This window comes from Tursiops truncatus, chromosome 10, assembly GCF_011762595.2.
Source record: "Tursiops truncatus isolate mTurTru1 chromosome 10, mTurTru1.mat.Y, whole genome shotgun sequence".
Classification (NCBI taxonomy): domain Eukaryota; kingdom Metazoa; phylum Chordata; class Mammalia; order Artiodactyla; family Delphinidae; genus Tursiops; species Tursiops truncatus.
In genome coordinates this window covers 72,121,953-72,141,679 of record NC_047043.1, presented here as the reverse complement: position 1 = coordinate 72,141,679, position 19,727 = coordinate 72,121,953, and the positions used below count along the sequence as shown (strand labels likewise).

The 19,727-nt window shown below is 45.3% G+C and overlaps 1 protein-coding gene across 10 annotated transcripts in view; it reads left to right on the top strand.

Moving 5' to 3' along the window:
- FAM107A (family with sequence similarity 107 member A) overlaps positions 1–19,727 on the top strand; it is a 107,424-nt gene that overhangs the window by 72,730 nt on the left and 14,967 nt on the right. For 7 of the 10 annotated variants that reach the window (XM_073811289.1, XM_073811291.1, XM_073811294.1 and 4 more), the window contains one exon: positions 1,580–1,643. In XM_073811289.1, coding sequence (XP_073667390.1) covers positions 1,580–1,643 — 64 coding nt within the window. Of the gene's footprint in view, positions 1–1,579; positions 1,644–3,547; positions 3,736–15,856; positions 16,008–17,919; positions 17,961–19,727 lie in introns of those variants that run through there. The other 3 variants (XM_004313053.4, XM_019947680.3, XM_073811295.1) reach the window with 3 other exon arrangements.

Here is a 19,727-nt window from a genome sequence, read left to right as displayed (position 1 = left end):
CGTGGGCTAGGGTGGGGGCATTGGAAGAAGTGGGTGGGTTGAAGAGATCCCAGGAGGCAGCTGGGTGAGCTGAGGACTATGGCGTTGCAGGAAGACAGGGCAGGGCAAACCCCAGACTCCTGCCTGAGCCGCAGGGCTGGAATGGGGCCACTTGCTAAGATGGGAGGACAGAGGGGGAACAGGTTGGGGGCTGGAGTGGTCAAGAATTCCATTTGGGCTCTGGTGAGTTGGGCCTATTAGACTTTCAAGGGGACATGTCAAGTAGCCTGTTGGACAAAGTTTAAATAAGCTCAGAGTGAAAGTCTGAATTCGAAATAAACATTTGGGAATCATTGGCTTAGACTTGTTTTTCAAGTCATGACAGAGTAGAGGGAGAAGAAAAGGTGCCTAAGAAATGACACTGACCCTGAAGCCTTCTGAAATCGCTCTTGAAGCATGAGGAGTTTGCCAGGAAGGCAGGGAAAAGGCAATCCAGGTAGAAGAAACAGTGTGGATGAGATCTCACATACCAGAACGTGGCTCTCCGTACTCTTCAAAACTGTCAAGTTCATCAAAAGCAAAGAAAGTCTGAGAAACTGTCACAGACAAGAGGAGCCTAAGGAAATAAGACAACTAAATGTAATGTGGTATCTTGGATAGATCCTAGAACAGAAAAAGAATATTAGGTAAAAACTAAGGACATCTGAATAAGGTCTGGACTTTAGTTAATAATAATGTTATAAGCGATATCATATGATATCGCTTGTATGTGGAATCTATAAAAAGGGGGTACAAATGAACTTATCTACAAAACAAAGAGTTACAGATGTAGAAAACAAACTTATGGTTACCAGGAGGTAAGCAGGGGTGGGATAAATTGGGAGATTGGGATTGACATATATACACTACTATATATAAAAATAGATAACTAATAAGGACCTTCTGTATAGCACAGGGAACTCTACTCAATATTCTGTAATTAGGAAAAGAATCTAAAAAAGAGTGGATATACGTATATGTATAACTGACTCACTTTGCTGTACACCTGAAACTAACACAAGATTGTAAATCGACTATACTCCAATAAAAGTAAAAAAAAAAATAGGCATCCTCACACCCAGTCAGACTCAATAAAGTGATTTCCATCATGAATTGGGGGGAATTCAAAAAAATAATAATGATGTTTTTAGTTAATAATTAGTTAACAGTTTAATAATTAGTTTAATTAGAAAAGATATGCCATACTATGTACATGTACATCTACATATATGTAGGATTTTAATAAGAGAGAAATAACAGAAGTTGGATGCAGAGTATAAGGAACTCTCTCTACTATCTTCTCGATTTTTCTCTAAATCTAAAACTGTTCTAAAAAATAGTCATTTAAAAAAAAGAGCATGAGCCTCACAAATGATGCACACACACACACACACGCACACACACACACTCACACTCACACTCACACTCCAAGGACTATAGTACTTTGTTTCTCTGGAGAGGACTTTGACCCTGGCCAGGGTCACTCTGAATATCTCTTCACTCCTCCCCCTGGCAAGGAACAGAGGGTCCTCACCTCCACCTACTTTCTTTCTGTTCACAGAAAGAATACTCTCCTGGGGCCATATTTCATAATGAAAATGAGAAGCAGAGACTAAATGGATCAGGTAAGTCAGACCCGCCTAGAATTCCTTGGGGATGCAACCAGAGTTAATCTTTTGGTAATGCTCTGTCAAAGCACATTCCTCAGTCATAATTTTCCTAAACCCGCACCTTGTTCAATAGCTGGCTTGGTTTTCCTCCTGCAGTAAAAGCTTTGGCACCATCTGGGTTCAAATTCCTTCTCCACTACTAACTAGTTATGTGATCTTGGGCAAGTCACTTGAGCCTTATTTTCCTCATCTCTAGAAGGGGCATAACCATGCTTGATCAAAGAGTGGGTTAAATGAGATGAATGGTACATTAGATATAATTTCATCCTTTGAAGAATGGATATGAGATAGTGAATGCCAAATGTCTGGCATGGTGCCTGGCACTCGTGGTGGCTGGTTGTTGATAAGAAACATGATCAGTCTGGCCAAGGACCGAGGTATCCAAAGATCAAAGTGTGTCACTTTGGTCCTTGGGATTCTGTGTGATGACAGGGACCTCTGAGTCAGAGCAGAAGCTGGGCCTGGGCAGTGCTCAAGGGAGAGCCAGAGACAACTTGGTTGGCAGCTGGCCTAGGTGGCACCAAGGCTGGAGAGGACACAGAGGCAGAGGGAGGTGGTACTGTGTGGCCAAGGCCCCGGCAGCCAGCTCAAGACTGATCCACAGACACAGCCTTAAACAGAGGCCATCCAGTACCCTGGACAGCTCCGGGGGGCGCTGGCGGTGTGTGTGGAGAGCAGTCTATAGATTTCAGGGGCATTGGTTTTATGGGTGGAGAACTGAACTGGGTGTTGATTCCTCTAACTAGCTCTTTGAGCATGAGCAAGCCACCTCACCTCCCTGAGTCTCAACTACATCATCTCTAAGGTGGTATCTTGGATGGGATTCCTACATTCATGTTAACATACTTACCTTTCAGTGTTTTCGTGAAGAGTAAATAAGATAACGGAGCGGCAACAGAGTGGCCCATTTCTGAGGTCAGACCATCTGAGTTTGTATGACAGCTCCACACTGTGTGACCTCAGATAAACTGCTTAACCTCTCTGAGCCTGTTTCCTCTTCTGTAAATTGGAAAACTAATAGGCCCTAATTCATAGGATTGTGAAGATGAAACAAAATAGGACATAAAGCACATGAACATTAGTTTTTGTTTTAGAAGAAACTTAGCACAGCACCAGACACAGGGTAGATAATCAAAGTTGTTGTTTTCTTATATTTTCCAAACTATCTGCTTGACTTTGCCCCTCCACCTTTAGACTCTTGGTTGGTCCTCCCATTTCTGGATGTTAAAGGAATTTCACAAAGCCAGAGAAATCAGTCTTGTGGAATCCCACGGGCTTCCCATCCTAACTTTCTTCCCCCAGCAAAGCCCCCGCTTCTCAGTGTCACCCACCACAGGATGCCTTGGAACACTTTTCAAAAAAATACCAATATATAGTGTTCTGTGCTAGCCACTGTGCTTAGAGATACAGATAATGTGTTGGTTACCCTCATACCTGAGAGATGAGTACCATGGTTATCCCCATTTTACAGATGAGAAAACTGAGGCTCTGTGAGAATAGATAACTAAATCGTAGGGTCACACAGCTATTAATTAGTGGCGCTGGACCTGATCCCAGGGGTGGCACTTCAGAACCCCACACCCGCTTGTAGCATTCAACAAGGCCAGCGGCCAGGGAAATAGAGAAGAGTAGGTAGGAGACCGAGGCTGGAAATCAGGACACCGGGTTCTCACCTTGGCCCTGGAACCCTGAAGCTATGAGTCCTCATGCCAGACGCTTATCCGCGCCCAGTCTGCTGCCTGGGCAGGGATACCTACCTGGTCCCTGCCCCCTGTCCCTCCCCCGCGGGCGCCTCTGGGCCTGGCCCTCTGGCAGCCACTGTAACCTGATCCGCGGCGGGGTTTGGTTCTCGGGCAGCGTCACCGTCACGGAGGCGCTCCGACCCGGGACTGCGCTCCGACCCGGGACTGCACTCCGCGGTGCGCTCCCAGCCTGCAGTGCCGGCTCCGCAGACCCGTGCACCGGCGCATGGCACAGAGGCTGAGCGAGCGGGTCCGGGGGCCCAGCGAGGCCACCGGCCTCTACCGGGCCGTGCTGCTCAGGTCCGGTAAGTGGGGGCAAGTCTACCCGGCCCCCCGCCTCCGGGAGAGCGCGAGGAGGGCATGGCGGGAGCACTGCCCTCAGCCCCTGGCTAGCAGGGCGCCTCGGTCCTTCTTTACTGGTCTGCTTTCCTTTCCTTTCCTTTCCTTCCATCCTCCGTTCTTTCATTCTTTTTAATTACTTTTTTTCTTCTTTCCTTACTTTCATTCCTTCCTACATTCGTCCTTTTGGGGATCTACCCTTATTAGATATATTGCTTTATTCCTTTATATGAACTTGCGGTGCGCGCGCACATACGCACACTCAGTGTTCCCTGACTACGAAAGTCCCGCAAGCTTCCACCTCCTGGCCAGCCCCTTAAGCAGAGACTCACACAAAGTGGGGGAAGGAGGCATTGGTAGGCGTGGGAGAACGGACATGGGTAAGACTGGTAGCGCGCGGTGGGGCGTAAAGAAGCGCAAGTCCGCTGGTGAAGGACTTCCAATGTCCAGTGAGGGGAAAGGGCGAGGGGGGAACAAGTTACAGGAAGGCGAGGAACGGGTTTTCTCTAGGTATGCATTTAAGGAGAAAACGATTTGGAAAGAAACACCTGGTGATTGTTTTCGAGGATGCGAGTTGGATAAGTGTTTTTTTAATTTGTCTTTTTACTCATTTGCAGTAAGCACATACTACTTTTCTACTCTGGACAATAGTTTATTTAGGAAAATGAAACGAAAGTAATATAGGGCCAGTGTGAAAATAATTTGGTACGTACAGGGATGTAGAAAGAAGAAAAATCATGCCCGCAGTAAGCATCTGGGGTGTTTCCTTCCGGACTCTGTGCTTGGAGAGAGACGTTCAGAGGGGGTGAAAATCGGTCTCCTGCCGGCTCCCTGCCAGCTGGGGGTGTGTGATTAGAAAACCTCAAGGGCCTTGGGCTCCCGAGGCAAGCTAACCTCTGCCTTGGGCAAGGAACCTACCCCACCCGGTAGTCCTGCCCACTGACGCCCGCAGCCGAAAGCGCTAGGCGAGCCGGAGCCGCTGGCCGCGGGCCTGCAGGAGCGGCGCTCGCCCGCCGCCCGCACGTAGTCGGCTCTGGGACCGATTGGCGTTTCTTCCTTAGGTTGGCCCCGCCCCGGGGAGATCCCGCCGCGGAGTTACTGCTTGGGAGCTTTGAAACAACGGTTCTCTAAGTCCAAAAGCACGGTCTAGGCAAGACTTCAGGACTGGCGGCGCCTTCCTGGAGCCGGGTATCTTAAACCTTGGCTGAGCCAGGGCAGGCAGGAAGCGAGGAGCTCGATAATTCGAGAGGCTGATTTCAAACCTCAGCTCCAGAAATGTCCCTACAAAACACCCTTCCTAGGTGTCCCTATCCAGTTCCTTTCTTCTCACTAAGATGAGAATAGGGGATCTCTAACCTGAAGATCCTGTGTTCCCTCTAACCTGGAACTGCAGCTGTGAGGCTCCCTCAAACAGTCACATTTTCCACTCGCAACACAGCCAGAATAGCAGACATACCAGAGTCGTTCCAGGGGCCACATGCTTGCCCGGCAACTGTACCACACACAGCTGTAAGTCAGGAAGGCAGCAGAGGCTGGTTACTGGGGCCTCATGGAGGGACCGCTTGCACTGTGCTACTGACTCAGTCTTCACAATCCTTCAAAGTCACTGCTGATTGTCATCCCCATTTCATAGATGAGGACACTGAGGCTCAGAGAGCTCAAGCAGCATGCCCAGGGTCCTGCTACAGGAACTCTTCTATCCCACTAACATGAAGAAAGCACGTTCAAACTTTGGTCCATCTATGCGAAGCCTGCCCGTCTTCTGAGAATAGTAATAATGGCAAATGATTGCTGGTCACTAGCTATTGCCACTCTCTCTGACAAATACTGTAGATCTGTCTTCTCATCAACTTCATTCATTTATTCATTTAACCAATATTTGTTGACCACTGTTATGCACTAAGCCCTATGCGAGGCACAGGGATGTGCTGATAAATTAAATCGATAAGTCCCTCCTCTCAGGGAGGTAAGTACTATTAACCTCTATTTTAAAACATGAGGAAACGGAGCCTCAGAAGGTAACTTGACTTGTCTAAGGTCACACAGCCAGTCAAGGGTGGAGCTGAGATCCAAACCCAGGGCCATGTGCCTCTGGAGCCACTACTCTGGCTGTCTCACACAAGGAAGAGCAAGAAGTAAGAGTGGCGTGAGGAGCCAGCTGGGCCATTTATTGAAAGAGGCAAGAGCCTCCTTCTTTTAGAAGCCCCCAAGGATGGGATTATAGAATCAAACCCAAGACGGCAGCCATGTTCGTTTACAATAGCCTGGAAGCATGCAACAAGTAATATAATGCTTCTAGAAAATTTTTCATTCCACGTTATTTTAAAATAATTTCTTAGTATTAAAGTAATACATGTTCACCATGAATGTTCTGGAAAATGGAGACTGAAGAGGGGGAAGCCTTACCCGTAATCGCACTCACCATGAGCACCACTGGTAATATCAGAGGAGGGCTCCTTCCAGTTTTGCTGTGCGAGACTTGTGTGGGGTTGTGTGGTTCACATTGCTGAGATTGTACTGACTCTAATTTTTAATCCCCTTTTTTTTTCACTTGCATAAAAATCTTACTGTTTTTAAATGGGTTACTGAGATAACAGCTACCACTTTGGAACACTGACGCTGTGGCAGGCACTGTGTGAAGGGCTTCCCGTGTCATACCTCCTTTATTCCTCAAAAGAATGCCCCATTTTAGAGACGAGGAAACAGGAAGTTGAAGGTCACCTAGCTACCCAACAGTGGAGCCAGGATCGGTATCTGGGTTGACACCAGAGCCCATGTTCTTAACCACTAAGATGGAAGGGTCACCTCTGGGGAATAACTCATGCTTGGCCATGCCTGGTAAGCTATGCAGTGCTGTAGTAAAGGTCCACCTGAGGCTCGTTTCCTACCTGGAGCTCAGCCCAGGTTCCTGCTAGGGAGGGAAGCATCTCTCTGCAGCATGGACTGAGGGACACCTCCCCAGATGCCTGTGGGCATCAGCAACTGTGCTTCTCTGCACCCAGAAGGGTGGTCATAGCTTCCACTGCTGCCTGCCAAGTAGGGATGCCAGATAAAATAGTTAAATTTGAATCTCAGATACACAATGAATATTATTTTAGTGTGTGTCTCAAATATTATATGGGTATGCTTATGCTAAAAAACTATTTGTTGCTTATCTGAAGTTCAAATTTAACTGGACATGCTGATTTTTTTTTTTTTTTTTACCCATATATACACTCTTTTTTATATTCTTTTCCATTATGGTTTATCCCAGGAGATTGGATATAGTTCCCTGTACTATACAGTAGGACCTTGTTTATCCATTCTATATGTAATAGTTTGCATCTACTAACCCCAAACTACCAGTCCATCCCTCCCTCTCCACCCCTCCCACTTGGCAACCACAAGTCTGTTCTCTATGTCTGTGAGTCTGTTTCTGTTTTGTAGATAGGTTCATTTGTGTCATATTTTAGGTTCCACATATAAGTGATATCATATGGTATTTGTCTTTCTCTTTCTGACTTACTTCACTTAGTATGATCATCTCTAGTTGCATCCGTGTTGCTGCAAATGGCATTATTTTGTTCTTTTTATGGCTAAGTAGTATTCCATTGTATATATGTACCACATCTTCTTTATCCATTCATCTGTTGATGGACATTTAGGTTGTTTCCAGGTCCTGGCTACTGTGAATAGTGCTGCTATGAATATAGGGATACATGTATCTTTTTGAATTATAGTTTTGTTTGGATATATGCCCAGGAGTGGGATTGCTGAATCATATGGTATTCTATTTTTAGTTTCCTGAGGAACCTCCATACTATTTTCCATAGTAGCTGCACCAACTTACATTCCCACAACAGGGCAAGAGGGTTCCCTTTTCTCCACACCCTCTCCAGCATTTGTTATTTGTAGGCTTTTTGATGATGGCCATTCTGACCAGTGTGAGGTGATACCTCATTGTAGATTTGATTTGCATTTCTCTAATAATTAGTGACGTTGCACATCTTTTCATGTGCCTACTGGCCATCTGTATGTCTTCTTTGGAGAAATGTCTTAGATCTTCTGCCCATTTTTCAACTGGGTTGTTTATTTTGTTGTTGTTTTATGAGCTGTTTGTATATTTTGGAGATTAAGCCTTTGACAGCTGCATCACTGGCAAATATTTTCTCCCATTCTGTAGGTTGTCTTTCCCTTTTTTTATGGTTTCCTTTGCTGTGCAAAAGCTTTGAAGTTTAATTAGGTCCCTCATTTGTTTAGTTTTGTCTTTATTTCTATTGCTTTGCAAGACTGGCCTAAGAAAACATTGGTACGATTTGTGTCAGAGAATGTTTTGCGTATGTTCTCTTCTAGTTGTTTTACGGTGTCATGTCTTATGTTTAAGTCTTTAAGCCATTTTGAGTTTATTTTTGTGCATGGTGTGAGGGCGTGTTCTAACTTCATTGATTTACATGCAGGGACATGCTGCATTTTTGTTAGCTACATCTGGCAACCCCACTGCCAGGCATTATGGAAGTTTGCTTGGCTTGACAAGCCATGGTCTGCCCAGGTTCCCCTCTACACACACCCACTCACATACTCACATCCCTTTCCCCGTGCCTCGATCTACTGTCCATATTTTGTCTAGCTACAAGTGAATTCAAATATGCTGGAGGTCGGGGGCACCCCAGGGTCCTTCTGCAGCTAAGAGACCAGATTAACCATGCCTGACTGCAGCTGGGTTGAGAGCCAGCTTTCTGAAATAAGACTCTTGGTTCTTCCCCACTCCCTTGCACTTTCCTGTTTCCATGCTTGAAATCCCTCCACCGGGTAAATTCTTCCTGGTTCGAACTCGTTGTAAAGGCAACGCTCATTCCTTTTATAAACTCTCCACGGATCCCATGACAAGTTTTCTTGCCAGTACAGCTTCTCCTGCCATGTCCTTTGAAAAGAGCATGTTGGGGGTGGGGGAAGGTTGGATCCTAAGGCTATTTTGTGGGTGGCTTCTCAGAAACCTCATTGAGGCCTTGAAAAGGGGCCTTGGAGATTTAGACTGAATACAGGGCTGAGGAGGAAGTTTGGAGTTGCCATGGAAACTTTTTGTCTGATGTTTGTAGGCCCAGATAAGCTGCTGCAGGTGCCTGTCAGCTGGGAGAAAGGGGGAGCAAAAATTAAAGGAAAAGAGGTTTTGGGAGTTTTTTAATGCAAGCTGCAGCCCTAGCCCACTATAGCTACAGGAAAATTCCTCAGCTTCCACACATGAATGCCTCTCCTGGTCTTCACTACCCCCTTCTTTTTAGCTCCTCTAGCTCCCAAGAAAACGAACTTCAGAGGGACAGGAGGGGAGTGTGGGACAGGTGTGCTCAGCCTCCAGGATCCCCTTTCATTCCTCCAGGGGCTGAGCAAAAATTCGGATCCTCAGGCCCCTGCAGTCCAGAGTCCTTCCTTATGGGAGAATGAGAGGGCCTCTGTCAAAAGCCACACAGACCAAGGCAGGAGGCAGGACCTGGGGTTGAATTTGGCCATTACCTGGAGTAAACTCTTAAAAGCCTCATTTGACCAAAAGGCCTCTATTTTCCAATATGCAAAATGTACATGACTGAACCAGATGTGACTTTTAACTATGGTTGGTTGGAAAAGGTTGCTCTTTCCCATATTTTTCACCTTTATTGTTTTGTTCTGATAACAAAAGAAATGTATGCTTTTTTTTTTTTTAAGCTACAAACGTTACAGAAATATTGGCACAAAGGATAAAGGCCTGTAATGTTCTGCTGTAGAATAGTGGTGCTCAGACTCCTAAATGTAAGCAGATCCCCTGGGGACATGTTAAAATTCCAGACTCCTAGGCCCCTCCCTCATAGATTCTAATACAGCGATCCAGAAACATGACCCAGTAATTCCATTTTAACCCTCATTCCGACTGAAGGCTAGTAATGACATTTGAGATACGTTGGTCTAGAACTGACTTCCATTAACAGTTCAGTGTATACGCCTCCAGATTGGTTCTCTATGCATATACTAACTTTTTTATCTTGGAAAAAAAAGGGTAGAGGAATCAGACTATATATGATTTTGCTCTTTGATTTTTCACCAAACATGTAGAAGACATCTTTTTAGGGTAATAAATAGATGTGCTATTGATGGCATCCCATTATGGGCCGTAGCATAATTTCTTACTGATGGCATATGGCTTGAGAAATGGTGGCTTGACCTCATATACAGTTACACGCACACACACGTGCTCACACACGTGCACAGACACAGCAAGATGATGCTGTCACAAGCTCAGGGACATCAACATCTTTGGTGTCTGCAAGTCAATACTAGTTATTGAGCACCTTGCTACTGGGACAGGAATACTAAGAGGAATAAGGTGAGGCCCCGGCCCTCAGGCTGGTGGTCTGGTGGGTGAGGCTGGTGGGTTTGTGCACAGGTTGGACCATGAGAAGAGCTTTAGTGGAAGAAGTACAGTGAGTCCCAGCTGCCTGGGGAAAATGGCACCCAACCTTGCGGGGTTCCTGCCCAGCTCTCCTTGGTTCTCAATTGCTCTGGGGCTGCCATCAGAATCTTCCAAGAAAGGGAACACAAAGTGGGGATGGAGGACATGGCTGGTATGAGGACTGAGAGTCTGCTTCTCTGGAGTGAGAGCGACTGTGGGGTCTGTCTGCCTCAGGCGGTGAGCAGAGTCCTCCCGCCCAAGGATCCGTCTTGTTCCACCACCTGTCAGAGGACACTGGGATTGGTTCAGACAAGCCACTGTGGGCCCTGGGACATGCCCCAAGTACTAGTCATTTGCACAGCAGGACAACACGTGGGTGGGGATCAGAGGCAGTGAAGAGTGCTTGACAAGAATTCGGTTGCGGTCTTCCACCATCAGAATTCAGTGAAGTTAAGCCACAGCAGGATGGGGAGCTGCGGGAGGCACCATTCAAAGTACGTTAAGAGAAACAATTAGGAAGGAGAAACAACTCGAGGATTTGGGACCCTGCAAATTGAAGTGGCTCCAGAATGGGGGGCTTGGCCACAGCTCCCAGGTCATGCAGACCTGCCTGCCCCTTCTTCCTTCCATCTCCCTCATACCCCGCACTCCACCCCACCGGCCTCCTTCCATCATGCCCAGCTCCTTCCCTCGCTGGGGCCTTTCCACTAGCTCTTCCCACTCTCTGGAATGCTCTCCTCCTCACCATTCCAGCCTCCCTAAAATGTCGCCTCCCCACTGTCCACCCTACCTAAGTTCCCAGTCCCTCCCTTGCGCCTTGCCCAGTCTTGCTTTCATCACAGTGTTCATTGCAGCTCTACATTTTCTTGTCTGTCTCCTTATTTTTTTGTCTGAACCCCACCTTGAAAGTAGGTTACCTGAGCACAGGGATACTGTCTCATTTACACTGGGAACAGTGCCAGGAACACAGTAGGTACTCAATAAATGTTGGTTAAATGAATAACATAGGCCAGAGAGGATCAAAACTGCATTTTTAGAGTTTATTTACAATACTGTGTTAGTTTTAGGTGTACAGCAAAGTGATTCAGTTATACATATAATATGGCTGAATACATGTACACATAAATCTATTCTTTTTCAGATTCTTTTCCATTATAAGTTATTATAAGATATTGAATGTAGTTCCATGTGCTATACAGTAAATCCTTATTGTTTATCCATTTTAAATATAGTAGTGTGTATCTCTTAATCCCATACTCCTAATTTGTCCCCCCACCCCACCTCATTCTTTGGTAACCATAATTTTCTTTTGTGTGTCTGTGAGTCTGTTTCTGTTATGTAAATAAGTCCATTTGTATTACTTTTTAGATTCCACATTTAACCCAACAATATTGGGTTGCCCAAAAAGCTCATTTGGGTTTTCTGTAACATCATAGGAAAAACCCAAATGAACTTTTTGGCCAACCCAAATATAATACTGCTCTTTCCCTGTCTGACTTACTTCACTTAGTATGATAATCTCTAGGACCACCCATGTGGCTGCAAATGGCAACATTTCACTCTTTTTTTTTTTTTTTTTTTTAATTTTTATTGGAGTACAGATGATTTGCAATGTTGTGTTACTTTCGGGTGTACAGCAAAGTGAATCAGTTATACATATGCATATATCCACTCTTTTTTTTTTTTAGATTCTTTTCGCATATAGGCCATCGCAGACTATTGAGAAGAGTTCCCTGTGCTATACAGCAGGTTCTTATTAGTTATCTATTTTATGTATAGTAGTGTGTATATGTCAATCCCAAGCTCCCAGTTTATCCCTCCCACCCCCATCCCCTGGTAACCATGTTTGTTTTCTACATTTGTGACTCTACTTCTGTTTTGTATATAAGTTTGTTTGTACCCTTTTTCTTAGGTTCCACATATAAGTGGTATCATATATTTGTCTTTCTGTGTCTGACTTACTTCACTCAGTATGACAAACTCTAGGTCCATCCATGTTCCTGCAAATGGTATTATTTCATTCTTTTTTTTATGGCTGAGTAGTATTCCATTGTCTATATGTACCACATCTTCTTTATCCATTTCTCTGTCAATGGACATTTAGGTTGTTTCCATGTCTCGGCTGCTGTAAATAGTGCTGCAGTGAACACTGGGGTGCGTGTATCTTTTTGAATTATGGTTTTCTATGGATGTATGCCCAGGAGTGGGATTGCTAGATCATACGGTATTTCTATTTTTAGTTTTTCAAAGAACCTCCATACTGTTCTCCATAGTGGCTGTATCAATTTACATTCCCCCCAACAGTGTAGGAGGGTTTCCTTTTCTCCACACCCTCTCCAGCATTTATTGTTTGTAGACTTTTTGATGGTGGCCACTCTGACCGGTGTGAAGTGATGGCTCATTGTAGTTTTGATTTGCATTTCTCTAAAAATTAGTGATGTTGAGCATCTTTTCATGTGCTTTTTGGCCATCTGTATATCTTTTTCGGAGAAATGTCTACTGAGATCTTCTGCCCATTTTATGATCGGGTTGTTTGTTTTTTTGACATAGAGCTGCATGAACTGTTTGTATATTTTGGACACTAATACCTTGTTGGTTGCTTTGTTTGCAAATATTTTCTCCCATTCTGTGGGTTGTCTTTTTCATTTTGTTTATGGTTTCCTTTGCTGTGCAAAAGCTTTGAAGTTTCATTAGGTCCCATTTGTTTATTTTTGTTTTTATTTCCATTACTCTAAGAGGTGGATCAAAAAAGCTTTCGGAAGTCAGAGATCTTCTGCCAGCATTCAGTAGATGTTCTGTGCGAATCATTCCGCTTGTAGATGTATTTTTTTTTTTTTTTCCAGTACGCGGGCCTCTCACTGCCGTGGCCTCTCCCGTTGCAGAGCACAGGCTCCGGACGCACAGGCTCAGCGGCCATGGCTCACGGGCCCAGCCGCTCTGCGGCATGCGGGATCCTCCTGGACCGGGGCACGAACCTGTGTCCCCTGCATCGGCAGGCAGACTCTCAACCAGTGCACCACCAGGGAAGCCCTTGTAGATGTATATTTGATGTATCTGTGGGAATACATTAGCTCCACGTCCTACTCCTCTGCCATCTTGATTCTGCTTTTCTTTTTCCTCAGGAGACTAATCTAAGAAAATATTGCTACAATTTATGTCAGAGAACATTTTGTCTGTTTTTTTCTGTGAGTTTTTTGGTGTTTTATGGTGTCATGTCTTGTGTTTAAGTCTTTAAGCTTGAGTTTATTTTTGTGCATGGTGTGAGGGAGTGTTCTAACTTCATAGCTTTACGTGCGGCTGTCCAGCTATCCCAACACCACTTGCTGAAGAGACTGTCATCTCCCCATTGTATATTCTTGCCTCTTTTGTTGAAGATTAATTGTCCATAGGTGTGTGGGTTTATTTCTGCGCTCTCTATTCTGTTCCATGGATCCATACGTCTGTTTTTGTGCCAATACCATGCTGTTTTGATTATTGCAGCTTTGTAGTATTGGGAGAGTTATGCCTCCAGCTTTGTTCTTTTTCCTCAGGAGTGTTTTGGCAATTCTGGGTCTTTTGCTGTTTCATATACATTTTAGGATTATTTGTTCTTGTTCTGTGAAAAATGTCATGGGTAATTTGATATGGATCACATCAAATCTGTAGACTGCTGGACTTCCCTGGTGGGCCAGTGGTTAAGACTCTGCACTTCCACTGCAGGGGGCATGGGGTCAATCCCTGGTCAGGGAACTAAGATCCCTCATATGCAGTGCGGCTAAAAAATAGAAAAAAAAAAATCTGTAGATCGCTTTGGGTAGTATGGACATTTTAAGAATATTAATTCTACTAATCCAAGAGCATGGGACATATTTCCATTTCTTTGAATCATCTTGATTCCCTTTATTAATGTTTTATAGTTCTAAGCCTATAAGTCTTTCACCTCCTTGGTTAGGTTTGTTCCCAGGTCTCTTTTTATTTTATGCGATTTTAAATTAGATTTTTTTAATCTTTCCCTTTCTGATATTTCATTGTTAGTGTAAAGAAATTCAACAGGTTTCTGTATGTTAATCTTGTCTCCTGTTACCTGGATGAATTCATTTATCAGTTCTAATAGTTTTTGTGTGGAGTATTTAGGGTTTTCTATATAGAGTATCAAGTCATCTGCATATAATGACAATTTTATCTCTTCCCTTCTGATATGAATACCTTTTATTTCTTTTTCTCATCAGAGTGTCATGGCTAGAACTTCTAATACTGTGTTGAATAGAAGTGGTGAGAGTGGGCATCCTTCTCTTGTTCCAGAATTTAATGGGAAAGCTTTCAGCTTTTCACTGTTGAGTATTATATCGGCTGTGGGTTTGTCATAAATGGCTTTTATTATTGAGATATGTTCCCTCTATACCCACTTCGGCGAGAGTTTTTACCATGAATGGATGTTCAATTTTATCAAATGCTTTTTCTGCATCTATTGAAATGATCATATGGTTTTTGTCTTTCGTTGATATGGTGTACCACATTGATTGATTTGTATATGTTGAACCATCCTTGTGACTCTGGAGTGAATCCAGCTTGATAGTGGTGTATGGTCCTTTTTATGTGTTGTTGAATTCAGTTTGCTAATATATTTATAGAAGCAAAATTGCATTTTTAATGCCTGCATTCATACTTGATGTATGTCCTGGGCCTAATCACTTCCCAGCCAACCAAGGCTCTTCACGAGGCAGTAAAGGTGGGAAGAGGGCCAAGTTTAACTGGTAGATGCCAGCTTCCTTGCTAGAGGATTAAGAATGACAGCAAAAGCCAGAAAACACTTCCACGTTTTCAGGTGAACACTGATTCTGAAATTAGGAGAATCCCTTTGTTATCTGTAAGTACCCATGTTGGCCTTCAGCATCTACACACGTTCTTTATTTTCAGACTCACACATTGACTTATTGAACCAAGATCTATGGAACACAGATTCTGCCAAGCACAGTGCTGCATGCTGGGGCCCTGCCCTCTGATCACATTGAGTCCAGCTCTCTCTGTAGGAAGAGTCCTACTTGCTGAGCATTGACTACATGCTTTCACAAATGTCATATCATCTGTGTTTCCTCTCAATCACCCTGTTCTCCACATTTGACAAACACAGAAACCAAGGCTCAGGGGTGTTAACTGGCTGCCAAAGGGGCTGGTGCCCAAGCCGAGCAGGGAATTACACGAGGACCAGCCTGGCCCAGAGCCGGTCAGCTTCTACTGCCCCGCTCTCTCCTGTGCAACGTCCTGTTGGCTCCTGTCTGATGTTCAGATGAAGTTCAGGGTAACGTGTAAATAACATGGATGGAGTTTCTGGCCCACAAGTGGATGCCCTGGACCTGACCCAGCATAGTTTCCCCTCCTTTTGCACTGAGAGCCATTTTCTCCTGAAGAGTTGAACACTGCGGCAGGAAGCTTGGCTCCCTCTCCATCAGGGAAATACCAGAATGCATTCTTGCTGACTCTCCCATTAGAAACAAGGGAAATGCCTCTACATGAGCTAGGTCGCTCAGAACAAAGCTTGGCGCGTTCTTATTCCTCAACAGTCTGACAAAATCAGTATTTATTTGTGCCTCCCCGGCATGTGGCCTGGACACGGTGTTCCACATCAGGGAAGTGGCCAAGTACCAAGTGCAATACCCGTTACTATAGTAACAGTTCCTTTTTATTGATACCAGAATAAACAGGAATGTGGAGCTGCCTCACTTGGTGGCACGTTTCATCCCCAGGGCTTTAGGAACCGCCCTTGGAGGCGGCCCTCCTTGCTAGTCTGGAACTCTGGTGGAGTGAGGACCCAGCAACACTGCGCCCGAGTTCCCTTCCCAATGGCACAGGCACAGCTGAGAAGTAAGACGGTTTCTTTTCTATTTCACCTGCTGCTGAGCTGGGTGCAGTGCAGGGAGGAGGTGTGGGGGATGGAGGGCAGCCTCGGAGCACCAGGTGGGCTGTCAGGGGAGCAGAGCTCTTTGAGCCCAGGTACCTGTGCTATGTCCTCTCTCTGTAAAATGACTTGGTGGTGCCCCCTGGCACCCTGGGTTTGGGAAAAGGATAGGAGATGAAGTGCAGGGAGTGCCCAGATTCAGCCCACCATTCTGGTTGATCTCTTTCTTCTAAATGCTCAGATGACTCTGAATTCATGCATGATGTGACCTCACCTAAGTCTATTTTCATACAGTACAGCAGTTGTAATTCTCTTAAGAACTGATAGATAAAATGCCAGAGTGTTGCGGGTGGCACAGTGGAGAGAAAACTGGTCAAGCAGCTTGGCTCAGACTCTAGAGCCTTTCTTTGCTGGCTGTGGGATCTGGGAAAATTACATGACCCCTTGGAGCCTCAGCTTCTTCATCTGTAAAAAGGGGTCTCAAGAGTACCCATCTCCTCAGTCTATTGTAAGGATTTCATGAAATACGGCTGCAATGCTGAGCACAGTACATGGCACGTGGTGAGTGCACGGCAACGTGTTACCTGCTTGCCTTCCTGGTGGATTTGGCTTTAGCACTTTGCAGTATGAGGCGAGGCTGGTATTGGGCCAAAAATCAGAGCTTATAGGATTGGGTGTGTCACTTTTTTGAACTGCTACCAAACCCAGTGGTTTCCCAGTTGTGAGCCAGCCCCAGTACCTGTGTCTCTGGTCAACCTGGATCCTGAGTGGCTCTTAGCTCTGTTGGTGCTAAGTCCTGCCGGGATCTCCCCCTGGAGGCATTTGCCAAGTGGAGTGGCTGGCATCATGCCACTGGTGGGCCAGCACGAATATCTGATCTGCTGACACTGTTCCCTGGCTAGCTGCACAATACTCCCCACCAGCCTCGCTAGCGACCTTCCATGTCCAGCCTGGGACTCTGCTATGGAATTGACTTGAAACCCTGAATGCCCACCCAGACCTTCTCACAAACTAGGGGGTCACAGTGGACCCAAGCCAACAGGTTCAGGAAGTTTGTCTCGAGTCAGTTTCTCATGGTGTGGGGAGGTTGCATCCCAGTGAACAAGCAGCTCTGACAGGGGCTTGTAGGCATTGGCCACAGGCAGCTGGAGATGTGGAGCAGGTTCCCAGATACGCTGTTCTTTGGTTGCTGGCCAGTGAAATACAAATGGGTACTTTCCCCACTGGGAGGAAAAAAGCAAGAAGGGTTAGGAAATCCTGTGGCCACGCTTGTCACTTTTACTGAATGCCTCTTTTCTTTGGTCACTAGTTATTTTAAGAGGATCTCTTCTCCTCTGCCCCTCCACCCCATGAAATGTTGAACCAAGAAGATCCCTGCTTGCGTTCTAAACGCAGCAGCTTGAACAGTAATAAGGAACAAGGGCAGGGGGAGGGAGGGCAGAGGAATGAAGACTTTGACCAACACCCTCGGGAGGAAACACCATCAGCTGGGCCCCCTCCTAACAAAAACCAGCCATGGGCAGACAGGCCTGTGGATTCTGGCTTAAACCCAAAGCAGCTGGCGCCCGGCTGGGGCTCCCCAGTGAGAGGGCGAGGAGTACTCCAGTTACCGCCCTCCATTTTCTCATCTATATAATGGGCTCACACTGCCTCTTTATTGGGGTTTCTCAAGTGTGCAGAGAGAAAAGGGAAGTAAACCTGCTTTGTTGACTGAAAGATGCATTGCACCTAGAAGACAGTGGAGTGGTAGAAAGAGCACTGAATCTGGGGTCTAAAGGTTCTGGCTTTGCCATTTATTTTGTGTATCTTTGGACAAGTATCTTGGCCTCTCTGAGCCTCAGTTTTCTCATTTAGAAAATGGGAATAATAAAACAGTACCACTGGCTGCCTCCTGGGGTGATTGTGAGATCCAGATGCAGGTGAGTGAGCCTTCATCAAATGTCAAGTGCTCAACACAGGTCCCCTCAGGACAGGAGGAGTATCACTGCCAGGCACTGGGCTAACCATATCTTGCACATTATATCATTTCACCCTCCAAACAGCCCTGTGAATAGATTCTACCATTATTCCCACTGTAAAGGGGCTCAGAGAGGTTAAGCTATTTGCCCAACGTCACACAGCTAGGAAGGGGGTACCATGATGATTCAAACGCAGTCTGACGCCTCCAAAACATCTGCCTAAACCACTTTGCTTTACTGCCTCATGTGTCATTTGTTATAATTGATGCCATCAAAGACAAAACCAGAACCACCAGGGCAGGGGAAAGGCAGATAAAGGGGACACTAAGCCTTAGCTTAGGGTCCCATAGCCATCCTCAGGATGAACTGGGACCTAGGTCTCCATCAGCACTACTTCCCTTCTGTCTCTCCTTATTGCTCTCCTGTGGCCAGCAGGGCACCAGTGTTTGGTTTCAAAGTTGCCACCCTAGCATTAGCCACATAGTTCATCAGCCCCAGTGGCCTGATGAACTCACCCTGGGAGAAATTAGTGATCCTAGCTGAGCCTTGTCTGGCACTGGGCTGACATGTGTGGAGCCTCTGGGGAGGAGCTGTAGGACCTCCAGGGTCATCAGAAGAGCCATGTGCCTCTTGGCAATCTGATGTTTTCTTTGGAGAAATGTCTATTTATGTCTTCTGCCCATTTTTTGATTGGCTTGTTTGTTTTTCTGATATTGAGCTGCATGGGCTGTTTGTAAATTCTGGATATTAATCCCTTATCAGTTGCATGGTTTGCAAATGTTTTCTCCCATTCTGTGGGTTGTCTTTTTGTTTTGTTTATGGTTTGCTTTGTTGTGCAAAAGCTTTTAACTTTAATTAGGTCCCATTTGTTTCTTTTTTTTGTCATTACTCTAAAAGACGGATTGAAAAAGATATTGCTATGATTTATGTCAAAGAGTGTTCTGCCTATGTTTTCCTGTAAGAGTTATAGTATCTAGTCTTACCTTTAGGTCTTTAATGCATTTTGAGTTTATTTTTGTGTATGGTATTAGGGAGTATTCTAATTTCATTCTTTTACATGTAGCTGTCCAGTTTTCCCAGCACTATTTATTAATGTCTTTTCGCCATTGTAAATTCTTGCCTCCTTTGTTGTAGATTAGTTGACCATATGTATGTGGGTTTATTTCTGGGCTTTCTATCCTGTTCCATTGATCTATATTTGTTTTTGTGCCAGTACCATGCTGTTTTAATTATTGTAGGCTTGTAGTATAGTCTGATTCCTCCAGCTCAACTTTTCTTTCTCAGGATTTCTTAGGCTGTTGGGGGTCTTTTGTGTTTCGATATAAATTTTAGAATTTTTTGTCCCAGTTTGGTGAAAAATGCTATTGGTAATTTGATAGGGATTACACTGAATTTGTAAATTGCCATGGGTGGGAATGTTAATTTCTCTTTCTGATCTTTCGTTGTTAGTGTACAGATGCAAGAGATTTCTGTGCATTAATTTTTTTTTTTTTTTTTTTTGTGGTACACCGGCCTCCCACCGCCGTGGCCCCTCCTGTCGCAGAGCACAGGCTCTGGACACGCAGGCCCAGCGGCCATGGCTCATGGGCCCAGGCGCCCCACGGCACGTGGGATCCTCCCGGACCAGGGCACAAACCCGTGCCCCCCACATCGGCAGGCGCACTCCCAACCACTGCGCCACCAGGGAAGCCCTGTGCATTAATTTTGTATCCTGAACGTATTGATGAC